The sequence below is a fragment of the Achroia grisella genome, unplaced genomic scaffold (genome assembly GCF_030625045.1).
Source record: "Achroia grisella isolate CSIRO2021 unplaced genomic scaffold, CSIRO_AGI_Agris_v1 utg980, whole genome shotgun sequence".
Taxonomy (NCBI): Eukaryota; Metazoa; Arthropoda; class Insecta; order Lepidoptera; family Pyralidae; genus Achroia; species Achroia grisella.
This window is the reverse complement of record NW_026713079.1, coordinates 719,873-740,301: the sequence shown is the minus strand read 5'-3', so window position 1 is coordinate 740,301 and position 20,429 is coordinate 719,873. Positions and strand designations below refer to the sequence as shown.

At 33.4% G+C, this 20,429-nt stretch overlaps 2 protein-coding genes across 3 annotated transcripts in view; one reads left to right on the top strand and one right to left on the bottom strand.

The window, feature by feature from the left end:
* The window catches only part of LOC131854389 (E3 ubiquitin-protein ligase Ubr3), a 157,682-nt gene extending 149,324 nt beyond the window's left edge, over window positions 1–8,358 (bottom strand). The window contains exon 1 of the mRNA XM_059205505.1: window positions 7,858–8,358. Within this exon, the coding sequence (XP_059061488.1) occupies window positions 7,858–8,074 (217 nt within the window). The 5' untranslated portion in view covers window positions 8,075–8,358. The remainder of the gene's footprint in view (window positions 1–7,857) is intronic.
* Window positions 8,359–9,338: 980 nt separating this feature from the next.
* On the top strand, window positions 9,339–20,187 carry LOC131854395 (probable ATP-dependent RNA helicase DDX56). 2 transcript variants are annotated; one of them, XM_059205512.1, is made up of 11 exons: window positions 9,339–9,568; window positions 9,672–9,896; window positions 11,175–11,437; window positions 12,243–12,503; window positions 13,129–13,324; window positions 14,676–14,825; window positions 15,863–15,960; window positions 16,957–17,098; window positions 18,594–18,821; window positions 19,847–19,923; window positions 20,063–20,187. In XM_059205512.1, the coding sequence occupies exons 1-10, from the start codon at window positions 9,509–9,511 to the stop codon at window positions 19,916–19,918; spliced, it is 1,695 nt and encodes a 564-aa protein (XP_059061495.1). In that variant the 5' UTR covers window positions 9,339–9,508; the 3' UTR covers window positions 19,919–19,923; window positions 20,063–20,187. The 2 variants fall into 2 exon arrangements, with proteins under 2 accessions (XP_059061495.1, XP_059061494.1); XM_059205511.1 differs by having other exon boundaries at window positions 19,847–20,187.
* Window positions 20,188–20,429: the final 242 nt, after the last annotated feature.

The following is a 20,429-nucleotide window of genomic DNA, read 5'->3' as shown; positions in this document are numbered from 1 at the left end:
AGTCGTTTATGTGGATACCTTTGTCTCATCCACAGAACATAGTCCGCGAGCCAGAGACTTATTTGGTCAACTATTTCCTTGCTTTATTTACTATCAAATGGAGACTAGACTGTACAAAGTCGTTTATGTGGATACCTTTGTCTCATCCACAGAACATAGTCCGCGAGCCAGAGACTTATTTGGTCAACTATTTCCTTGCTTTATTTACTATCAAATGGAGACTAGACTGTACAAAGTCGTTTATGTGGATACCTTTGTCTCATCCACAGAACATAGTCCGCGAGCCAGAGACTTATTTGGTCAACTATTTCCTTGCTTTATTTACTATCAAATTGAGACTAGACTGTACAAAGTCGTTTATGTGGATACCTTTGTCTCATCCACAGAACATAGTCCGCGAGCCAGAGACTTATTTGGTCAACTATTTCCTTGCTTTATTTACTATCAAATGGAGACTAGACTGTACAAAGTCGTTTATGTGGATACCTTTGCCTCATCCACAGAACATAGTCCGTGAGCCAGAGGCCTCTTTCATCAACTATTTCCTACCTGTCGAAAACTTCTAAGATGATTAAGAAAATTGTGTTATAAAGCTTAGGAAATCACTGTTTTGTATATATACACTCTAGCTGTGCCCGCCATTTTACCCGCATGAAATTTATAAGCCCATGTGTTATTCTAATGAATAAACTATATTACTGTAAAGTTTTTTCAAAATCCGTTCAGTCGTTTATGCGTGAAAGAGTAACAAACATCCATATATACTCACAAACATTCGCCTTTAATTATATTAATAAGATTAATTCATTGATTATGACTTTAATCTTTTCCTGATTCTTGTAATCTCTATTTGTAGTGATGTCTATTCTATCGAGTCAAATTTTACACTATTTTATGCTGCTGTGAGCATCGCGTTTGTTGTGTTGTGATGACTGTAATAAATTTTATTCTATTATATTCTAATAATTTATTACTTTTTTGAAAGCCAGTGGCTTAATTTGGTTTATAAATTATTTCAACATATAAATAGTATAGCCCTGGTTTTCCTATAATAACTTCATAAATTAAACACTATATAGATATAAGAAATAAATGAACAATAACATTCCGTGTCCTTGAATATTATACTTTAATTAAATAATGACAGGATCGAGTTTGGGTTATGGCATCTCATAAAATAAATTGATTACGTCATCTGTTGAGAATCCTTTATAGGATATAAGCAAGTTACTGTCTACAGTCGTCAGTCATCTAGTAGGTTCATTCGTTGTTACCATTATTTTTACCACTCGTAATAATACATGAAATAGATGTACTACTATAAGAAATAAGAAACGAAGGGTCATACCCTTCATAAGAAATACAAATTTACGCTATTATTTTACTTTGATTTGACTTATAGTACTTGCGATGGTCGAGGGTTCGAATCCTTGCACGGTGCAAACATTTGTATTCTTGAGTATGATTGTTTTATTATTATCTTTAATGAAGGTTTTCAAATACATACTGTATTTAAAAACAAAAAGTATGTCGATTATATCAATTGGTCTAGTGTCTATAACACAAGCGTCTGTTGAGAAACGTGAGATTAGATGGCGGCTGTGTTGATTGTCCAAACAAGATTATTTATATAATTTACAAGTGTTTTACAGTTAAAAAATCGCTAACAATTCACATTTGAAGATGGAGAAATGCCGATTTTTAATGTTTAATAAAATCTTGTAATAAACATGTTTTTTTAAATAAACATTTGTTTTATTATGTCCAGTTTATCTGGCATAAGAAACAAACTTACGCCCTAATATATGTAAACGCTGATGAACTATTATCAATCGAAAATTTTCAAAACGTTATTTTTTTATAGCCACAAACCAAAAAAATCCGAATTTGATTTTATTTCAAATGCAACAAAAATGATTTTTTTTTTATATTCATTTGATTATAGGTCATTCCGTGCTTTTAAGCCTACAAATTAAAACGCCTTGGAAATTGGTGAGACTGGAATACCCACACAGACAACTTTTAACAAAAACTACCCTTGTTACAAATTTAAAACCCTTATCCCCTTCAATCGATCCTCTGTCCTATTAAAATTACGACAGCCTGAGCCGAGATTCGAAACCCTAGCGGTGCCCTTAGATAGGAGTTGGCCTTTAGTCGCTCCAAAAGTCCTTCCACGGATTTGGAGTGCCTTGTTCACTGGGCTCAATTTTCGTTCGGTGAAGCTGTAAAAATCAGCAGACGGCCAACAGCAATACTTAAAAACGTCGTTGTATCGAAACACGTATAGACTAGTTATACCTACTGCATTATGTAATGAAACTGTTATCTTATTTGTAGCATCACTTACGTCTTATCACGATGCTGTAAACAGCTTCAGTTGAATCATATCAAAGACAAACCAACCGAAAAATCATTGGCATATAAAAAAAATATAATTAACATAGGTTTGCTATTACACCGCAATAAATCCACATGCTTCGATCTTCTGTATGGTTTTTGATACACTCTTTATAAATAATACTTCGGTAATTAATAATGTACATAGAAAACACCCAGAGCGATACAAACAATCATACTCATGAATAAAAATGTTTGTATTGTGCGCGGAATTGAACCGGAGACCATCGATGTAAGGCGGTGTGCTAAACCGCTTGATAAATGTTAACGTCGATCTGTTTGTTACATCTCTATACTTATCTCTGTTGTTGGATATCATTTAACAATTTTGGATATCATTCAACAATTTATTTTACAAAACTTTTTACTATAAAACTGACTAATAGATAAGTAGGGTATATTAAGGTTTCTTAAGGGTCGGCAAACGAACGTAACACCCCTAGTGTCTCAGGCGTCTGTAGGCTGCGGTAACCATTTACCAGAGGGGCCGTATGCATGTTTTCCACCATAGTAGAATAAAAAAGGGTCAGTGTTATAATGACAAATTGAGGATGTCACCAAACTTAGAATAAAAAAAATATTATTTGCATAAAACAATATCAAAATATAACCTGACCTAAAATTTGACGAATATCAGATTCTTAATATATTATTAACAAAACTAACAACCATCACTTGTATCTACGTATGTAGAAAATCTCTACGTATCTCTCCAAAAGCTGTAATTACCGTAACCGTAGCCGGTTATGGCTACCAAATCATTCATAGATTTATTTTCCTTATTATAAACAAAGTTTAACTACCATTACATTCATCAGAAACATCCAGACGCCTAATTAATTTATTGAAGGGGAAACGAAGTTGCTACAATCGCAAAATGAAACAAAATGCTACATCACTGCACCATCAAAATCGTCATTAAGTGAATAATATCTTTATAACATAATAAACACGAAAGTTTGTGAGGTCACAAAGTCTCACAAACTTTCGTAACTTCGTTTGACTCTTTCACGCAACGGATTGTGATAAAACTTTACAGAAATATAGCTTACACATCAGAATAACATATAGGCTATAATTTAGAAAGATATGTAAATCGGGCGAAATATAACGATAAATATCAAGTGTGATGCAGAAGTTGTGCGGGTCAGCTTTTAAAAAATAAACCATAGAGCACCGGATGGCAACAGAGAAAAGAGTATTTTTTGTGAGAACAAAAAACTCAAATTAGCTCAACTATGTGTTATAACGTCTTACGAACGATATGTCAATGGTCACGGTGTAACAGGCACGCGAGCAATTTGTGCGTACATACAGGGATGGCACGAGAATACACCTACAGGGTGTATTTGTACTACCAGATTTTATTTGTACTACAAAACTCATGATATTACCTCTAAGCAATAGCAAAAGGTTTAAAGTAAAACAAATATAGGTCCTATCGTGAGCAGAATAAATTGTGATTAATATAATGACGGGCATAACAGTGCTTTTCGTGGTCATATATGTATTGTACGAAAACGAGAATTTTGATTTTTGGAACGAGAATTTTGGTCTTCATTACGAGATTTTTAGTCTTCGTAACGAGAATTTTGGTCTTCAGTACGGGGATATTTTCATCCGAGATAGACTTTGTGAAAAATAATCTGCGTGTGTGGCGCCAAGCAGCTTCGTTTGTTAGCTATGTTTCGGTTGAAGGATGGGATAAGGCAATAAATTACATGATATCTTAATCCGTCCTCATCGTTAATCATATCCGTGACACTGATCATTTTAAAGGCAACAATTACCACTTACCAACAGGAAAAACATCAACTTGTTTGGCGTTAGTTACATAAAAAAAATCATACAAGTTTGTACGAAATTTTGACCTACGGAAATCCGTTGAAACGTGTACGAGGTTTGAAAGTCAAGTGACTCCACGAGATTGTTTTCTTCATACATTTTTTTTAAATGTTGACAACCCTGCGTAAACACAATAACGCTAGCGTAACGTGTATTTAATTCCCAACTAATCACTAGGCTGGCCACTCATCCTGATCCCTACTGTAGCTACAAAAGTTGATGAACTCTGAAACTGTTGCATGTAGGTGGTATGTACCTTTTTTGTGTTGTATTTTCGAATTTGAAAAAATCGTCTCTTACTTGTTATTGTGTAATCAATTATATAAAAAAAACATCTATTCAAAACAGCAATACACACGCGAGTTTCTTACTCATTCTTCTTGTGATGAATCTGCGTTCCAAATGAGTGGTAGAATAAAAAAAATGACTATTCAAAAGTGCTTGTTTTGAGTTTATTGGAATAAAGATTATTTCTATTTCACGCTTGACACATTTTTATATATACCCTATATATATAAGGAAAAATGTTTCTTTAAAAAAAAAAATGTTGAATAGTGATGAGGTTTTAACAACACTAATTATTATATCCAATGTAATCTACTTGATTACCAGACCCACAGAGACAAATGACAAAAAGACCTTCAAATTTTCATTATCTATTTTTTTTATTTACATTTGGCCTAGATAGCTACATCACCAGCCAGTGACAGGCTGTAGTAATTCCACATGCAATATTTAACATAGTTTAGTAAAACACATAAATCTGACATATTTCATTCTAAAGCACTTTCAGGCTCTGGAAATATTTTGATGATTTGATTTGATAGACGTTTTTAAATTCAAAACTTTAGAACTAACAATGCAGATATGGAAGAATAAAGATAATCAAATTATTGTTTTAAAATCATAATCATGATATTTAATCCTTATCAAAAATTATATAATTTAAATTAATAATCATATACAGATATTCATACTACTATTAGCATGATTATTTGATTAAATAAGTCCAAATTTAGTGTTTCTATTTTTCTTTTTTTATTATGGAAGTAGTAGGAGATCTTTCTATGGAAACACAGCTAACAAAAGAAGCTGCTTGCATCAGAATTATGTGAGTACCAAATAACATAAATGACTACAAAGTCTACTATGGTCATTCAAATTTATTAAGCGGATCCATAAAACCCTATTTATGAATATATGCTCAATAAATTTAAACCCTTCATGAATTGCTTGAAAATAATTGTTTAGACCCCTTCAAGAGTATACCTAACCTAGGCTTACTATTCCAATGAATGGATATTAATCAAGCCAATAAATGTATGATTCAAATTCAAAATATCTTTATTCATGTAGGTCTATTACAGACTCTTATGATATGTCAAATCTACCATCAGTAAGGAATGATATCGAGATGAGAAGAACTGAGAAGAAACTCATCATGTATTCTTTTCAAATAAACATTGTACATGTGTACAATAATACAGATTCATTTAAATAGACTGACCTCCAGATTGTGCTTGATAATTTATAGCTGTAATCATGACTAGGACAACATTTTTTATCATGATTAAAATTAATCAGATACAATTAAGTATTAATTTAATTAAACAATTATCCAATACTAATCAACATTCCAAATATGTGAACAATTATTATGATTGAATGTGAATAATTATGAGTTTCCTCTTATCTTCTATCATAATAATTGTCTCTTATATTCTACTATTATTATAGAGAGAGAGAGAGAGAGAGAGAGAGAGAGGGAGAGGGAGAGAGAGAGAGAGAGAGAAATTATAGATTATCAGGATAGTAACCTACTACTAAAATTACTACACTCATCTATGCTAATGGTTTCTGCTGGTAAGGCACCAGTGTTGGATGATAAGATGAGTCTGGTCAGGTCAGTAGGCTCATCATGACAAATTCACCAGCAATTCATAACAATAGTTTCTATGGTCAACCTGACACAGGACATTGCTAACAATATTAGTCCACATTACTAACAATGACCTTCCCCCAACTCTAACACAGTTTTTATAATGGATAGTTGTTTTTTTTAAGGATAATAAAATAATGATGCACCCGCTGAGCTAATGGTATACGCTGGCGGGGCACCAGTGATGGATGATAAAATGAATATGAGGTCAGGTGAGTTGGCCCATCATGACATACTGAATAGGAATTTACCATGACTGTTTCCAGAGCAACCCCATCCCTAGTTAACCTGATGATCAACCTGCCATCCCAAGTTATGGAGTTAGTTATTTTGACAGGACTTTTATTGGCAGGTAGCTGATGTAATAAGAAGTAACTTAGGCTACTTCTATTATAGAAAAATATAGTTAAATTCCATGCGGACAAAGTCACTGGAACATCTAGTTAATTATATAATAAAAACAATGAAGACCTATTTATGTAATGTAGGTAAGAATTTAATATTATAACAAATTATACAATGGTAATCAGTTAAACATATGATTTTATATATGCATAACAAAACATGTTTCAAGATTTGCAAAAGGGTAATAAAGTTTGTTACAGAAATAGATAAATAATAGGTCAGTTCCTGATAACCTATTATGTGGAATTGCAGTATATAAGGTGTCCTTTTATTGATTATGTGTTGATTCTGCTAACATTAGACTTAAGAAATTTTAACTAACAATATGAAGAATAAATCTGTAATAAATGTATTTATTACAGGAACTGGAAATCAATGTATTAATTAGAAATAATATATTATTATTTATTACTTTACTGTGTGAGACGTACAAGGATGGACTTGAATACCATGCGAAGAAATTAACCCTAAAGCTTCTAGATACCAGGGATGATGTATTCCGCTTGAAGAGAGAACATCTGGCCAAAATATAAGTACTTATATAAAATAAAAGGGATTCAAGTCAATGGATGACATATCCCAAAAAATATATCTGATTATAGCCATAAGGCTGATGGCAGATGGAAAAAGAAAGGGAAAAAAATTACTTTAAATTCTCATTTATACCTAGTATATTATTATAATATACATATTATTTTTCAGTTACCAGCTCTAACACAGATAATAAAGTAAGAACATAATTTTTTTTTAATCTTGTTTATTACCAACATATACTGGTCATTGTCTATTACTTAATCATTCAAATAAAATATTTTGTAAAATGTGCATACATAGATATGTAATTTTTTAATTACTTTTTGATACCATTATTCTATATTAAAATGTTTATCTCAATACACTGTACCATTTTTTTTATTTTTTTATTTATAAATATAACTTTTTAATAGGCCTGTTTTACAATACCTTTTGTATTGTAAAGAAGTACTATTAAAAAACTTTCAGATTTATGAAGTAAATAACTAGTGTAAGAAAGAGTTAACAGACAATAGATCATTGCCTTGTTTACAATGTAATTGCCAGATCAACAGTTAGCAACAGATATGACTAAGATTAATGTTTAGGAAAACAAAATACAATTTCAATGTCAAGCTACAAAAGGTCATTGAGACACCAGTGCACTGTATGTGTAACACAGGAATGGTAACGCGCGCAAATAAGGTAAGTGACGGTCATAACCTAGAAAGGTGTAGAGTACAGTTATAGCTCACCTATGGCCGCGAATTCGTCCGGCGTTCTGCCGCCAGCTATGAGCCAGCGGCACCAATCCATCGTCTCCCACTCATCAATAGACTTGCTCGGATTAAGCAGCACATCCAAAAGTGGTCCAAGGTGCTGGGGGGATCCGTTTACGCATTCCGCGTGTATATACCCAGCTGCACCTCGTTTACCTTTTTTCATCAGCACTTGCGCTGATGATGTCGACATTTTCACACTTTTTATTGAACTATAACACTAACACTCATTATACACAAAGGACACCGTATTATTTCGGTCGTTCACGGAAGAAACACAATTTCAAGTTTTACATAAGGCAATGAACTGTGGTCCGTAACGCCCTCGCAGTAAAACATCTTTCTTTTAAACAAACACTATTTGGATTTAGTTTAAATTTCTCTGATTAATCGTTAACAACTGCGTGGTACGTAACATAAACGTAAATAAATTCTTTTTAATTTCACAAGCTGAAATAATGCAAATGCAGAAACAACTCGGCCATTCGGTAAGTGTTAACATATGAAGAAATTGTGTTTACCCAATTTCTTAGAATTTTTGTTGTACGAAGCATCATTTATTTATTATTATTATTTTTATATAAAGCGTAATAATTGCATCAAAAAGTACTACGGACATTTCAACCACACAATTTTCAGTGGTCCATTACTATTCAAACGTGCTAATGATATAGCAACATTCTTCAGGTACGTTTACACGAAGTGAGTGACTTATGCTAAAATAAAATAAAATGTCACTTTTAAAGTTTTCCTCAGAAATAAATAGCAAAGTAACTGCTAGTTAAACATTTTCATTTGTAAAGTTTTGTCTAAGGGTACGATTAGCAGTTCGACCCCTCTGGTTATGTAATCCGTCATAGTCGCACGTAATTTCGACTCCCATTTCACAGATGGAAATCGAACAGAGGGAATTCAATTTCTCGTGAAGATATATATACTTTGAGGTCAGACATAGGCAAACACTAGATAGAAATAATACACATAACATAGGCATTTATCTACAAACTAGTATACAGCTCTAAAGGTCTGTGAGTCAGGGACGGTTTGGTGACTGGTAATAAATTTCTATCCGTCAAAAACCTTTTTACACCAATTTCAAATGGCAGGAAATAATTAAGTTTTTACTGTGTTTGCGAGGGTATTTTGCTCTGCCTAGTTGTATATAAAAAAGTAGACGAAGTTAAAAATAACAATGTCAGTGGTAACGTAAACGTAGTATAATAACTAAAATTTAATCAATATCAGAGAAATAACCAAGTTGTTAAAGTTTGATTTGGAAAAAAATCATATTCATAAAATTTATATAAAAAGGAAAACAATAATAAGATAAACAAGTCCAGTGATTTAGTAGTGCAGTTTATATTTTATCTTTATTTATAATCTGTTACAAAATGTAGCACAATTTTTTCATTCATTCATATTCATTCCATTGTCAATTTATTCCCTTCATTCTTTTACCTGTATTTATTCAATACGCAATGTGTTTTAATTTGATGAATTACTTGAGTAATTCAATATTTTTTCTTAGTGTCTAGTAAATATATATTCTTTTAATCTAGACTACAACACTAAATAATTCATTGTTTTACATTTCGTTATTGTTTCTTAGAATAAAAAGATACGCAATATGGATGAAGAAAAAAAGGTTATGTTTCACGAAATGGAGCTTGATGATCGTATTTTAAAGGTAATTTCGCATTTGTAGCATTTCTTTTATCCTTATAATATATTTATCCAAATATACGTTAATTATTTTAATTGTATTACTTGATATTTATGTTGCATTTTAGGCAATATCACAATTAGCATGGAGTGAGCCCACATTGATACAGGAAACGGCCATTCCATTGCTTTTGGAAGGTAAAGACGTACTTATGCGTGCACGCACCGGCTCAGGAAAAACTGCTGCGTTTTCAGTACCTGTTATACAAAAGATATTGAACTTAAAAAATACAAGTCGTCATCAAGCTGTGCACGCTCTGATTTTGTCTCCCAGCAAGGAACTGTGTGGCCAAGTAAGTAAATTTATATGTTTTGTAACCGTATACGAGAAATTAAAATACCATCGTAATGATCTGGAGGAATGGCGGTCCTCCACAGTGCATTTTTCAGGATTTTTTTACCACACAACCAAATTGGGATTGATTTGAAATTGGGTGGGATCATCTTCCAGCAATGGTACTTCAAGAAAAAACCGTAGTCTTAGTTATAAGGCCGGCAACGCATTTGTAATTCAACTGGTGTTGAGGGTGGCAGTTAGGAATACCTGAAACAAAAAATTGTGTATTTACTTTTAATAACTTTTTTAGGAATTTACTTTCTTCAATAACTGACTCTTCGTAAGCCATATATATAAATTAATATTACCCTTGGTCAAACCATCACATGTGAATGGCTTGACTAATTTCGCTAATTACATTTTTTGTTATTAGAAAAGTTCTTATGAAAGTAAAAATTAAGAAAGCTGCATAGATCATTAATATGATCTTTAAGTTTTATTTAATGTTTACCTACTGTGTACAATGTGCACAGTCAATATTTATAGTTAAGACAGATTAATGTCTGTTGGTCAGCTACTAACAATGTACATTAAGTATATCTATAGCTATGGTAACTATTTACCATCAAATGCCATATGCTTGTTTACCACTATTATAAATTACACCAGTCTCTAATTAATCTACTATGAGATAACCAAAACAATACAGAGTAGTTTATACAATAATTACAACAGAGTAGATTACTAAAGTACGATTATTAATTCCAGTCAGTAAAATGATGAGTGCAACTGTCACTGATACAAAAAAGGGTGACCTGCTACAATAGTGATGTGCGGCAATCAATAGACTTAGCTATTTAGACATGCTTTATTTTATTAGGTATTGAAGACTTTTTTTTAAATTTTTAATATTTAATACATATCATATTAAATAATATGATTTTAGAAATATGGACCTTACCTGCATATTAAAATTTCTCACTATAACATTATTACAGAAGCTGGGAAAAAATGTAAAAAGAGATTCAGAGGAATTAATACTAGAATTTTTATTTATATAAAGGCAATTTGATATTGAATAAAAAAGTCTCAACTAACTTTTAATTGTAAAAACTCGATTCTACCACATCACTATTTATTTGGGACTAAAAACCTGCAACACTGGAAATGTCATTTTACTGACTGGAATTAATAATCTTACTTTATACTACTTACATTAAGTAGTCTATGTTCATTACACTACAACCATCATCCTAATATAAAAAGAACCTACTGCAATACTAAAATCTTCCAGATTGCATCTGTTATAGGGGATCTAACATTAAAATGCGCAAGAGAAGTGCGATGTGTGGACATCTCGGCTAGTGGAGATACGCAAACACAAAAGTTGTTGTTACTAGACAAGCCAGACATTGTTGTGGCCACTCCGTCACGAGCACTTGTACATTTGAAAGCAAATAACATGAGACTGAAGGATGATCTGGCGATGCTAGTAGTGGATGAAGCGGATTTAATATTCTCCTTTGGATATGAAGATGAAATAAAAGAATTGTTAAGGTGAGTTTGATTTTTAGCCCAATGTATAAGGTATATTAAGATAAAGATAAAGAAGCCTTTATTTCTGTACTATTATACATTATTATTTTATTTATTTATTTTTATTTTTGCTACATTCATGTTCATTCATATTATTATATTATACTTTAAATTTATTATTATTATATATATATTTTTACTATTATTATTTGTTGTAGTTTATTTTTTATGTTTAATTATTAATTTCATTATCTATATTATATCCTGCAGTACAGAGTGCCTTATGGCAAAGGCCTCCTCTAATTCCTTCCATATAAGGTATATTACTATATTAAAATTAAAATTAAAAATATCTTAATTCATGTAGTTTTATTACAGACTTATGATATGTCAAATCTACCATCAGTTCAGAATGCTTTGGAGATGAGAAAGACTGACAAGAAACTTTGCTCCTATTATTTTTAAATAAATGTTGTAAATGTTTACAATAATACAGATTCAGTTTTAAATTCAAATTTGGGAGAATATACCAAATAGTCTAATTAGTGATTGTAACTTGAACAGACCAGTGGGTCTATTTGAGCACTGTAAAGTTTTATCAAAATCCATTCAGTAGTTTTTGCGTGAAAGAGTAACAAACATTCATCCATTCATCATCATCTTCATAATCATCATCATCATCATCATCATCATCATCATCATCATACCGTCAAACACACTCATTCACGTTTATAATATTAGTATGTATTACTTTTATTATATATTACTGTTATTAACCCCATAAATTATATTCTAAAACATTCATTTATATATTGTTTATTTACAGCCATCTACCAAAAATTTACCAAGCCGTACTCGCATCAGCAACATTATCGGATGACGTGTTAAGTCTTAAGAAAATTGTCCTCCGTAATCCTGTCACATTGAAATTGGAAGAGCCAGAACTAGCTCCGTCGTCACAGCTGCAGCATTACCATTTGTTTGCTGAGGAGGATGACAAAGCAGCTATATTGTATGCTCTGCTGAAACTGAACCTCGTGCGAGGAAAGAGTATAATTTTCGTTAGGACTGTGGACAGGTGTTACAAGTAAGTTATTCATTTTTAACATAATATAATATTATTTATATTTTATATAACTATCAATATCAGTTATATGTATGTTAGTCTGTAAGGCATTTATAATATGGGCAATGGAATTAATAACCCTGGACAATTAAAGCAGAGCTTGTATTGTGGGACTAGACAACAGATATAAATAAAATACAATATTGAAACTTCTTGTACTATTATGCTGAAACAGTCATACGGCCCATCTGATGGTAAATGGTTACCACAGCCATGAACGCCTGATACAACAGTAGTGTTGCCTTCACGCTGCGGACCTTTATGAAAAAACACATTTCATATGCTAAAATGTGACTACTTGTGAAATAGGGATAAAAATGATTGAAATTGGTGTGACTTAAAAAACCACATTTCATGTAATAAAATGTGAACATTGGTGACGTGAGGGGGAGACAAAAATGATTGAAATTACTGTGACCTAAGGGGCCATACGGATGGCCTCTTAGGGGGAAGGAAAAGGAGGTTGAGGAGGTTTTGAAATGACTGAAATTGTTATGTCATATTTATGGATGGTCCCCAAAAGGATTGAACCCGCAACCATCGATAACTGACTCACTGTGCTACAATACCAACGTCTTTTTTCCAGACTCAAACTCTATTTAGAACAGTTTAAAATTGCGTCGTGTGTGCTGAATTCGGAGCTTCCAGCGGCAGTGCGGTGTCTATCCGTAGACCAGTTCAACCGTGGCCGGTATCAGATCATTATAGCATCAGACGAGAAAGCCTTGGAGAAGCCTGATGGCGGTATACTGCCCATAGAGGAGAGAACCAAAAAGAAAAAGGTTTTTTATATATAACTGTCTGTCATTAAAAATGAAAGTTTCGGTGGGTTTATCATACCGCCTGACTACCGTTGATCGCGGCTTCGAGTCCTCGCACGTTGCAAACATTTGTATTCATGAGTATGACTGTTTGTATTAGTCTGTGTGTTTTCTATGTATATTATATGAGTATTAAAAAAAACAGTTCTCTGACGGTCGAATAACATCAAAGATATAGCAGGAGACAATTATATGAGTGCATTTGTAGTCACAAACAGAAAATCATAGAGCATGCTAGAGGAGGCTTACCCAAATGGTACCCATAAGGATACAAAATTAAGTTATAAAAATATACATGAATGGAAAAATAAAGCTTTCATAAATATCAGTTGTCTAGGAGTGATATGTAAATTTACACAGCCCAATCTAGTCCCATGCTCAGCCGACATGAGACTAGATGGCGCTCGTAATTTTTTCTGGGTTGATATTTGTTAGAAATATAAGGCAAATTTAATTCTCACAAATGTTACTAGATGTAATAAAAGTAAAACTCGCCATCGTTTCGTTTTGTGTAAATTCAGTTGAGGTGCTGTCATTTTTTTTTTAATCTAGGTATATTTTGGGGTTTTTTTTTTCAGACATGTCAACCCCATTATTGCGAACTAATCGGAACAATTCTTAAAAATAATAAACAATCAAATAATTGCCAAATGCGAGGGATCTATTTATTAAGTTGCTTTTATCAGTGCACACAACCGCAGAGCAATATCAGTAGTAGAGGCATGTAGTATGCTCTGAATAGTACCCACATCAAATTTGTTGATTTTAAAATCTTTAATAAATAGTTCCCTCTCTACTCTATTCCTATTACATTCCATCAAGAGGTGCTGGAAGGTGCTGTCATGATTTGCATTTAATCGTAGAATGTTCAAGAATGTTGTACGGTTCTATCAACCTAAGTGTACCTGTATTTGTGAACGACCAATTAACCATATATAGACACATATATAGATCCTTAGGACAAGTTTTTCAGTGTTTGGTTTATAGTTAGGCACGGTCTATTTTTAGGTGAATATACTATATATGTAATATTATATTATCTGTGCTATAATATATATGTTGGCCTAATCTGTTTGTACTAACATTATTATTATTATTAATAACAATCCCGCACACTCCGTTCCGCCTATCAGTACAGTTATTATTTGTTGTTTTTATTTCTCTATGCAACTTATTCATATTTTATCACCGTTTAAGCCTTCCACTTTAATGAATATTAAGACTAAAATCAGCCAAATCGGTTCATTCTCGAAAAAATATATATATATAAAATAATTATTTCATAAAAATTATTAAATATTTAACTTTCCAGCAAGCTTCAAAGCGAAGAAAGGACAAAGAGTCTGGTGTGTCCCGCGGTATAGACTTCCAGCACGTGGCTAACGTTATCAACTTCGATTTCCCTCTAGATGTGAACTCATACGTACATAGAGCTGGTCGCACCGCCAGAGGCAATAATCAGGTAAACACATTGTTTTTAATATAACTGAAATGTCATAGAAATTAATGTGTCACTTGGTGCTTTGTGAATAAACATGAACAGCATTACGGATATAGCGCCTTCAATTTCTCGTCCAATTCAAACTGGGATCGAAATTACAACAGCCTACATTTTCCTATTGTTATTTAATATATACTACGACCTCGGTGGTCTAGCGATTTAGTACACCGCTTTACGTCCGATGGTCGCGGGTTCGATTCCTCGCACGACACATACATTTGTATTCATGACTATGATTGTTTGTATCGGTCTGGGTGTTTCCTATGTATAATATGTATGTATTTACGAAAAAGTATATATCTATGTATTTGTATCAGTTGTCTAGCACCCATAATACAAGCTTTAGGTAGCTTAACTTGGGTCTAGATGGCGCTGTGTGAATTGTCCTGAGATTATTATTATACTAGCTACTCGCCCCAGCTTCGTACGGGTGTATATGTATAATATATAGAAACCACCCTCTTGTGTCACTCTATCTTTTAAAAGAAAACACTTCATAATCCGTTGCGTAATTTTAAACATTTAAACATACATAGGGACGGACAGACAGCGACAGCAACTTTGTTTTATACTATGTAATGAAGATCAATATTTTTATGTACATTTTGTCAGTCCATTATCATCTCTAATATACATCGTCTCGAGAACTCAAGATATACTCAATTTCTTTATGGACTTAGTCGATCTCGCTGTGATGACGAAACTACCTAAGTCGTAGTTTATAGCTTCATCTTTTTCATTTTCGACCGCATGACATGCGGTATTACAATAAAAGCTACTCTAGTATTACAATAAAAGCAACGGTAAAAGCTATTCTAGTCTAAGCTATTCTACTAGATATGCCCGCGGTTCCACCGTGAAATTTATAGTCTATATGTTATTCTGACGTATAAGCTATATTACTGTAAAGTTTCATAGAAATCCGTTCAGTAGTTTTTGCGTGAAAGAGTAACAAACATTAATTGTTACATTTACAATTAATAAGATTATACCCTCAGGGTTCAGTGCTGTCGTTCGTTTCAATACGCGAGAAGCCACTGATGGACGCGGTGGAGGCACACCTATCAAAAGGGTTCAATAGTCAGAAAGTTCTACAGTAAGTACTATATTTATACAGATACATTAGCGCGGGGTTTCAGCCCCGTTAAATTTCAATATAAAATCTAGCCTATGTGTCATTTTGATGCATGATCTATATTACTGTAAAGTTTCATCAAAATCCGTTCAGTAGTTTTTCGTGAGTAATAAACATCTATACTCATAAACTTTTGTGTTTATAAGATTAAGATATTACTCATTTAATGGCGACGTCGTTGGTGTAGTGGTGTAACATGTTGTTTCATCTTGCGATTGTCGCGACTTCATTTCCCGTACAATAAATTAATCAGTCATCTGGATGAAATATCCTTACAAACATTCGCGTTTATAATATTATTACGATTAGGATATATACAACGGCGGATCCAGGGGGGTCATGGGGGCCATGACCCCCCTCCCTGAGCCCAGGACTTAGGTGGACCACTTGAATTGAACATTATGATTTTATTTATATATTTTGTCACCATACAGATTTTGTGTAACTACATACCTTCAATATTTAATTAATTATATTTAAATAGTGCCTCTCTGGACGTCTTCAAGAGGAGATGGCGATATGTATGTGTATATGTACAAGTTATTATGTGTTAAGTTTTGCAAGTGTACAATAATGAATAAATATTTTTAAGTACAGTACTTACGTACCATATTAAAATACCTACTTTTACTTGTATCTATTGTTATCAAAATTAAATTATAAGTTCATGACTTGACCACAACTATGTGACTCCCTCCTGGCGCCAAAACTGAATCTGCCCTTGGATATATCTATATTTAACACGTTAACTGCCAACTACGAGAGAATATTATATTGCATTTTTTTCTAAGACACTACTTACGCGTTATTTCATCCTGTATTTACTTGGCATTTGTGCAGTGTACCTATGTATATATCAGTGCAAATATAGATACATACGGCTGAGCAAACCATCATTGCTCTCAATAATATATTTTCGTAAGTTATAATTTTAGTAAGAGTCGTACTGTTGTGCAGGAAGTACGAGTTTGCTCTAGAGGAGGTGGAGGGATTCCGGTACCGGTCTCGAGACGCGTGGCGCGCCGTCACCCGCATCGCGGTGCGAGAGGCGCGCCTCAAGGAGATCAAGCAGGAGCTGCTCAACTGCAAGAAGCTGCAGGTCTGTACCACGCCCCGCTATTTTTTATTTATTTTTTATTGGGGTGTCTGGTCTGTTGCCAGGTGCTACGTACACTGGGGTCTGTATAGATCTATTGTACTCGACTTTGTCAAAGTTTGCTACCGTACCCTTAGTGTAAGGGATAAGAATTGAAGGATATTCCAAACCTGCTGTTATTTCTCCACGTATCTGTTGAGAGTAAACTGTTGTAGTTATATTAAAAAGATGCGCTTTATAAAACAAATAGCTTTTGTCCGGGGCTTGGCTCGCGTTAATTTATCCCCTTAGTGGTGGAATTTATCAAAATCCTTTCTTAGGGGATGCCTACGTCATAGTAGCTTTATGCATGCAAAGTCTCAGTCCGATCGGTTTAAAATTGACGAAGTTTCATACAAACTTTCATCCCTTATTTTATCTCCTTGGGGGTAGAATTAATCAAAATCCTGTCTTAGCGGATGCCTGCGTCATAACATCTACCTGCATGCCAAATTTCAGCCCGATCTGTCCAGTGGTTTCGTCTGTGCGGTGATAGATCACTATGTCAGTCACAGTTATATACATTTAGATTTCAAAATAAAGTTTAAAAAATATTTATTGATAAAATGCTTATCACTGAAATGCCTAGACCGATTTTGACGGGACTCTTTTTTGTTTTTTGGCAGGTAGTTGATGTAATAAGGAGTAACTTAGGCTACTTTTATTTCAGAAAAAATATTTTTTCTTAGAAAAATAAAGTTAAATTCCACGCGGACGAAGTTTCTACCTTATTGTTGAGTTTTTTAGTAAATGACAAATATTGTAGCTCAATTTAGAAATTACTATTATTAGTGTTGGTAACATTACTTTTATTATTGTTACCGGGAGGGATATTATTATTATTAATTTATGGCCATTGTTTAGATTTTAGAATTAGATAATAAATTTGTATTTTCAATTCGAAATTTATTTTTAAGAATTATCTTATACATATATAAAATTTTCGTGTCACAATTTTAGTTACCATACTTGTTCGAAACGGCTTGTCTGACTTTAACGAAATTTTACATGCATATTCAGGAGGTCTGAGAATCGGCTACTATCTGTTTTTCATACCTAAGGTTTGGGGATCCCTAACATTTTTATCTTTGGGACAATCATATATTTTATTTTTTTATAAATTAGCATTAGAAAATATATACAACCCAAAATTTTTACCCTTCTACTATCAACCCCTATTTTTTAATAGCGATATTAATTTATATGGCAAGACAACATTTACCGGGATAGCAAGTAGCTGTCTGTATGTACATATATTTAACTATGGAGGCAATATATTGGGGTAATATTGCCTCCATACCTGCCACTCTCCTATTAGGGTAGGTTATAAATATGATGACTCATACATAACATAATACATTGATGAATGTCTAATCTTCTCTCTGAATATGAAATCTCCACACAAATCTATTGTATATTATTGATAATAATATTTCTAACAGTTTAATCTCATTATCAGGGCTATTTCGAAGAGAATCCATCGGATTTGGCAGCTCTAAGAAGAGATAAGGCGCTCCACACAGTAAAACTGCAGCCTCATCTCGCACATATACCAGAGTACCTGCTACCAGCCGCGTTGAGGAGCGAAGAACCAGCAGACGCAGACCAGGAAGCAGAACCGGCACCGCCAGCTAAGAAGAAGAAACACAATAAGAACTACGAGAATGCGAAGAGATTGAAATATCAGGTAATTTTTAGTTTTTCTCTTCTTTTTTCTTTGTCCAACCCATGTTCCCAGTTTATCTGGGGTCGGCTCTCCCTGTACATATGCGCCAGAGAACTCTGTTCTGGGTTGTCTGTATATTAAGATTGTCCTGGTCCATCTGCTTCTTAATATTATTCCACCAAGTGGAGCGTGGCCCCTACCTCTGGTCGAGTTTGGTATCTTAAGCACTTTTTTAACCACGTAATCATCTTCGCGTCGTTGAATATGGCCATACCAGCGTAAGCGACTTTCTCTCAGTTTTTCCACGATACGAGCTACGTGGCGGAGTTTATCCAAGCGTGTCACACCACCAGACCATCTCAGTATTTTTAGTTTTTGTCAAATTTTCATGTTTAATTAATTCGTCTTTGGAGGACAGGTTTGTATTTAAATGCCGTCGATGACTTTGATTTCTTTTTAATGTAATAATATACTAATTTACTAAAACATATAGAATAAGATACCTATTAATTTTATTATAAGTAAATTATTTGAGACTAATAAAGATTATTATTATTAAATAACAATGCCACTAACTTGATAGTCATATTTTTTTATGGATGATAATGGAATGGTGCTCCCGCCTGCGCTACGCCTGCGATTTACGCTAGAGGGGCACCAGTGAAGGATGATAAGATGAGCATGAGGTCAGGTCAGTTAGCCCATCGTGACATTCACCAAGAATTTATAACGATGGTTTCCAGGGGTACCACGGGGAGGTCAACCTAACATGGTACATTGTTAGCAATAAGATCATCAGTCCACATTACTAACAACCCCCTTTCCTATCGGATAGTAATAAAAATATTTTTTGTAACAGTGATACCACTAATGCGTTACCATTCCAGAGGTCCAAGATATTGTATCTCCATACCTTACCATACCTATATAGCCTTTATACGTTAATTTATTTTCTTATGCAATAAATAATATAAAATCTCCCATAAAATGTGGAAAATAGTAGAATGTACCGTATTTTTAAATCGCATTATTGTTTGTTGTTTTAGGCACGAAGAAACGATCCACTGAGGAGTCTCAACGTGAAACCAAGCAAAACAACCTCCACCGGCGACACATAGCCTTTGTTAGTATCCGAACGGACTATGGAACTCATGTTATAAATTTTTGTAAACAACAGTTGTATATTTTTGACAAATTTTTTATCAAGATCTGTACAGTTTCCAAATAAAATGTGTCTTATGTTGTGTTTTCTTTGCACACAGTGCGCGCGGGGCCGCGACTCGTGGTCGTCTCGTATGGTTAGTTAATGGATTCGGTTAGTACCGTCAGTGCTCAGTGTTGCCCTGCTCGTGGCATTAACGCAATAAAATTATGTTTATTACCTTTTCTCTTGATTTTTCTTTATTTATGTTTGGGAGTATCAAAAATCAAGTCAAATAAATATCAAAGAATTCTTTTTTATAGTCTAAATGAACACCCCGTTATTTAGACTATAAAAAAGAATTCTTTGATATTTATTGACTTGATTTTTTAAATTATTATTTGAAATTGTTTGGTTATGTTAAAACTAGGTTAAAAATATGGATGGATTGTGTGAAAGATTATATGGTATAAAAGGAAAGTAAAGAT

Bases quoted from the DNA above. Each gene is read 5' to 3' on its own strand.
- LOC131854395 (XM_059205512.1), top strand. From the start codon at position 9,509: ATGGATGAAGAAAAAAAGGTTATGTTTCACGAAATGGAGCTTGATGAT. The intron at 9,897-11,174 runs GTAAGTAAATTT...AAAATCTTCCAG, and splicing joins GCAAGGAACTGTGTGGCCAA to ATTGCATCTGTTATAGGGGA. The intron at 15,961-16,956 runs GTAAGTACTATA...ACTGTTGTGCAG, and splicing joins AATAGTCAGAAAGTTCTACA to GAAGTACGAGTTTGCTCTAG.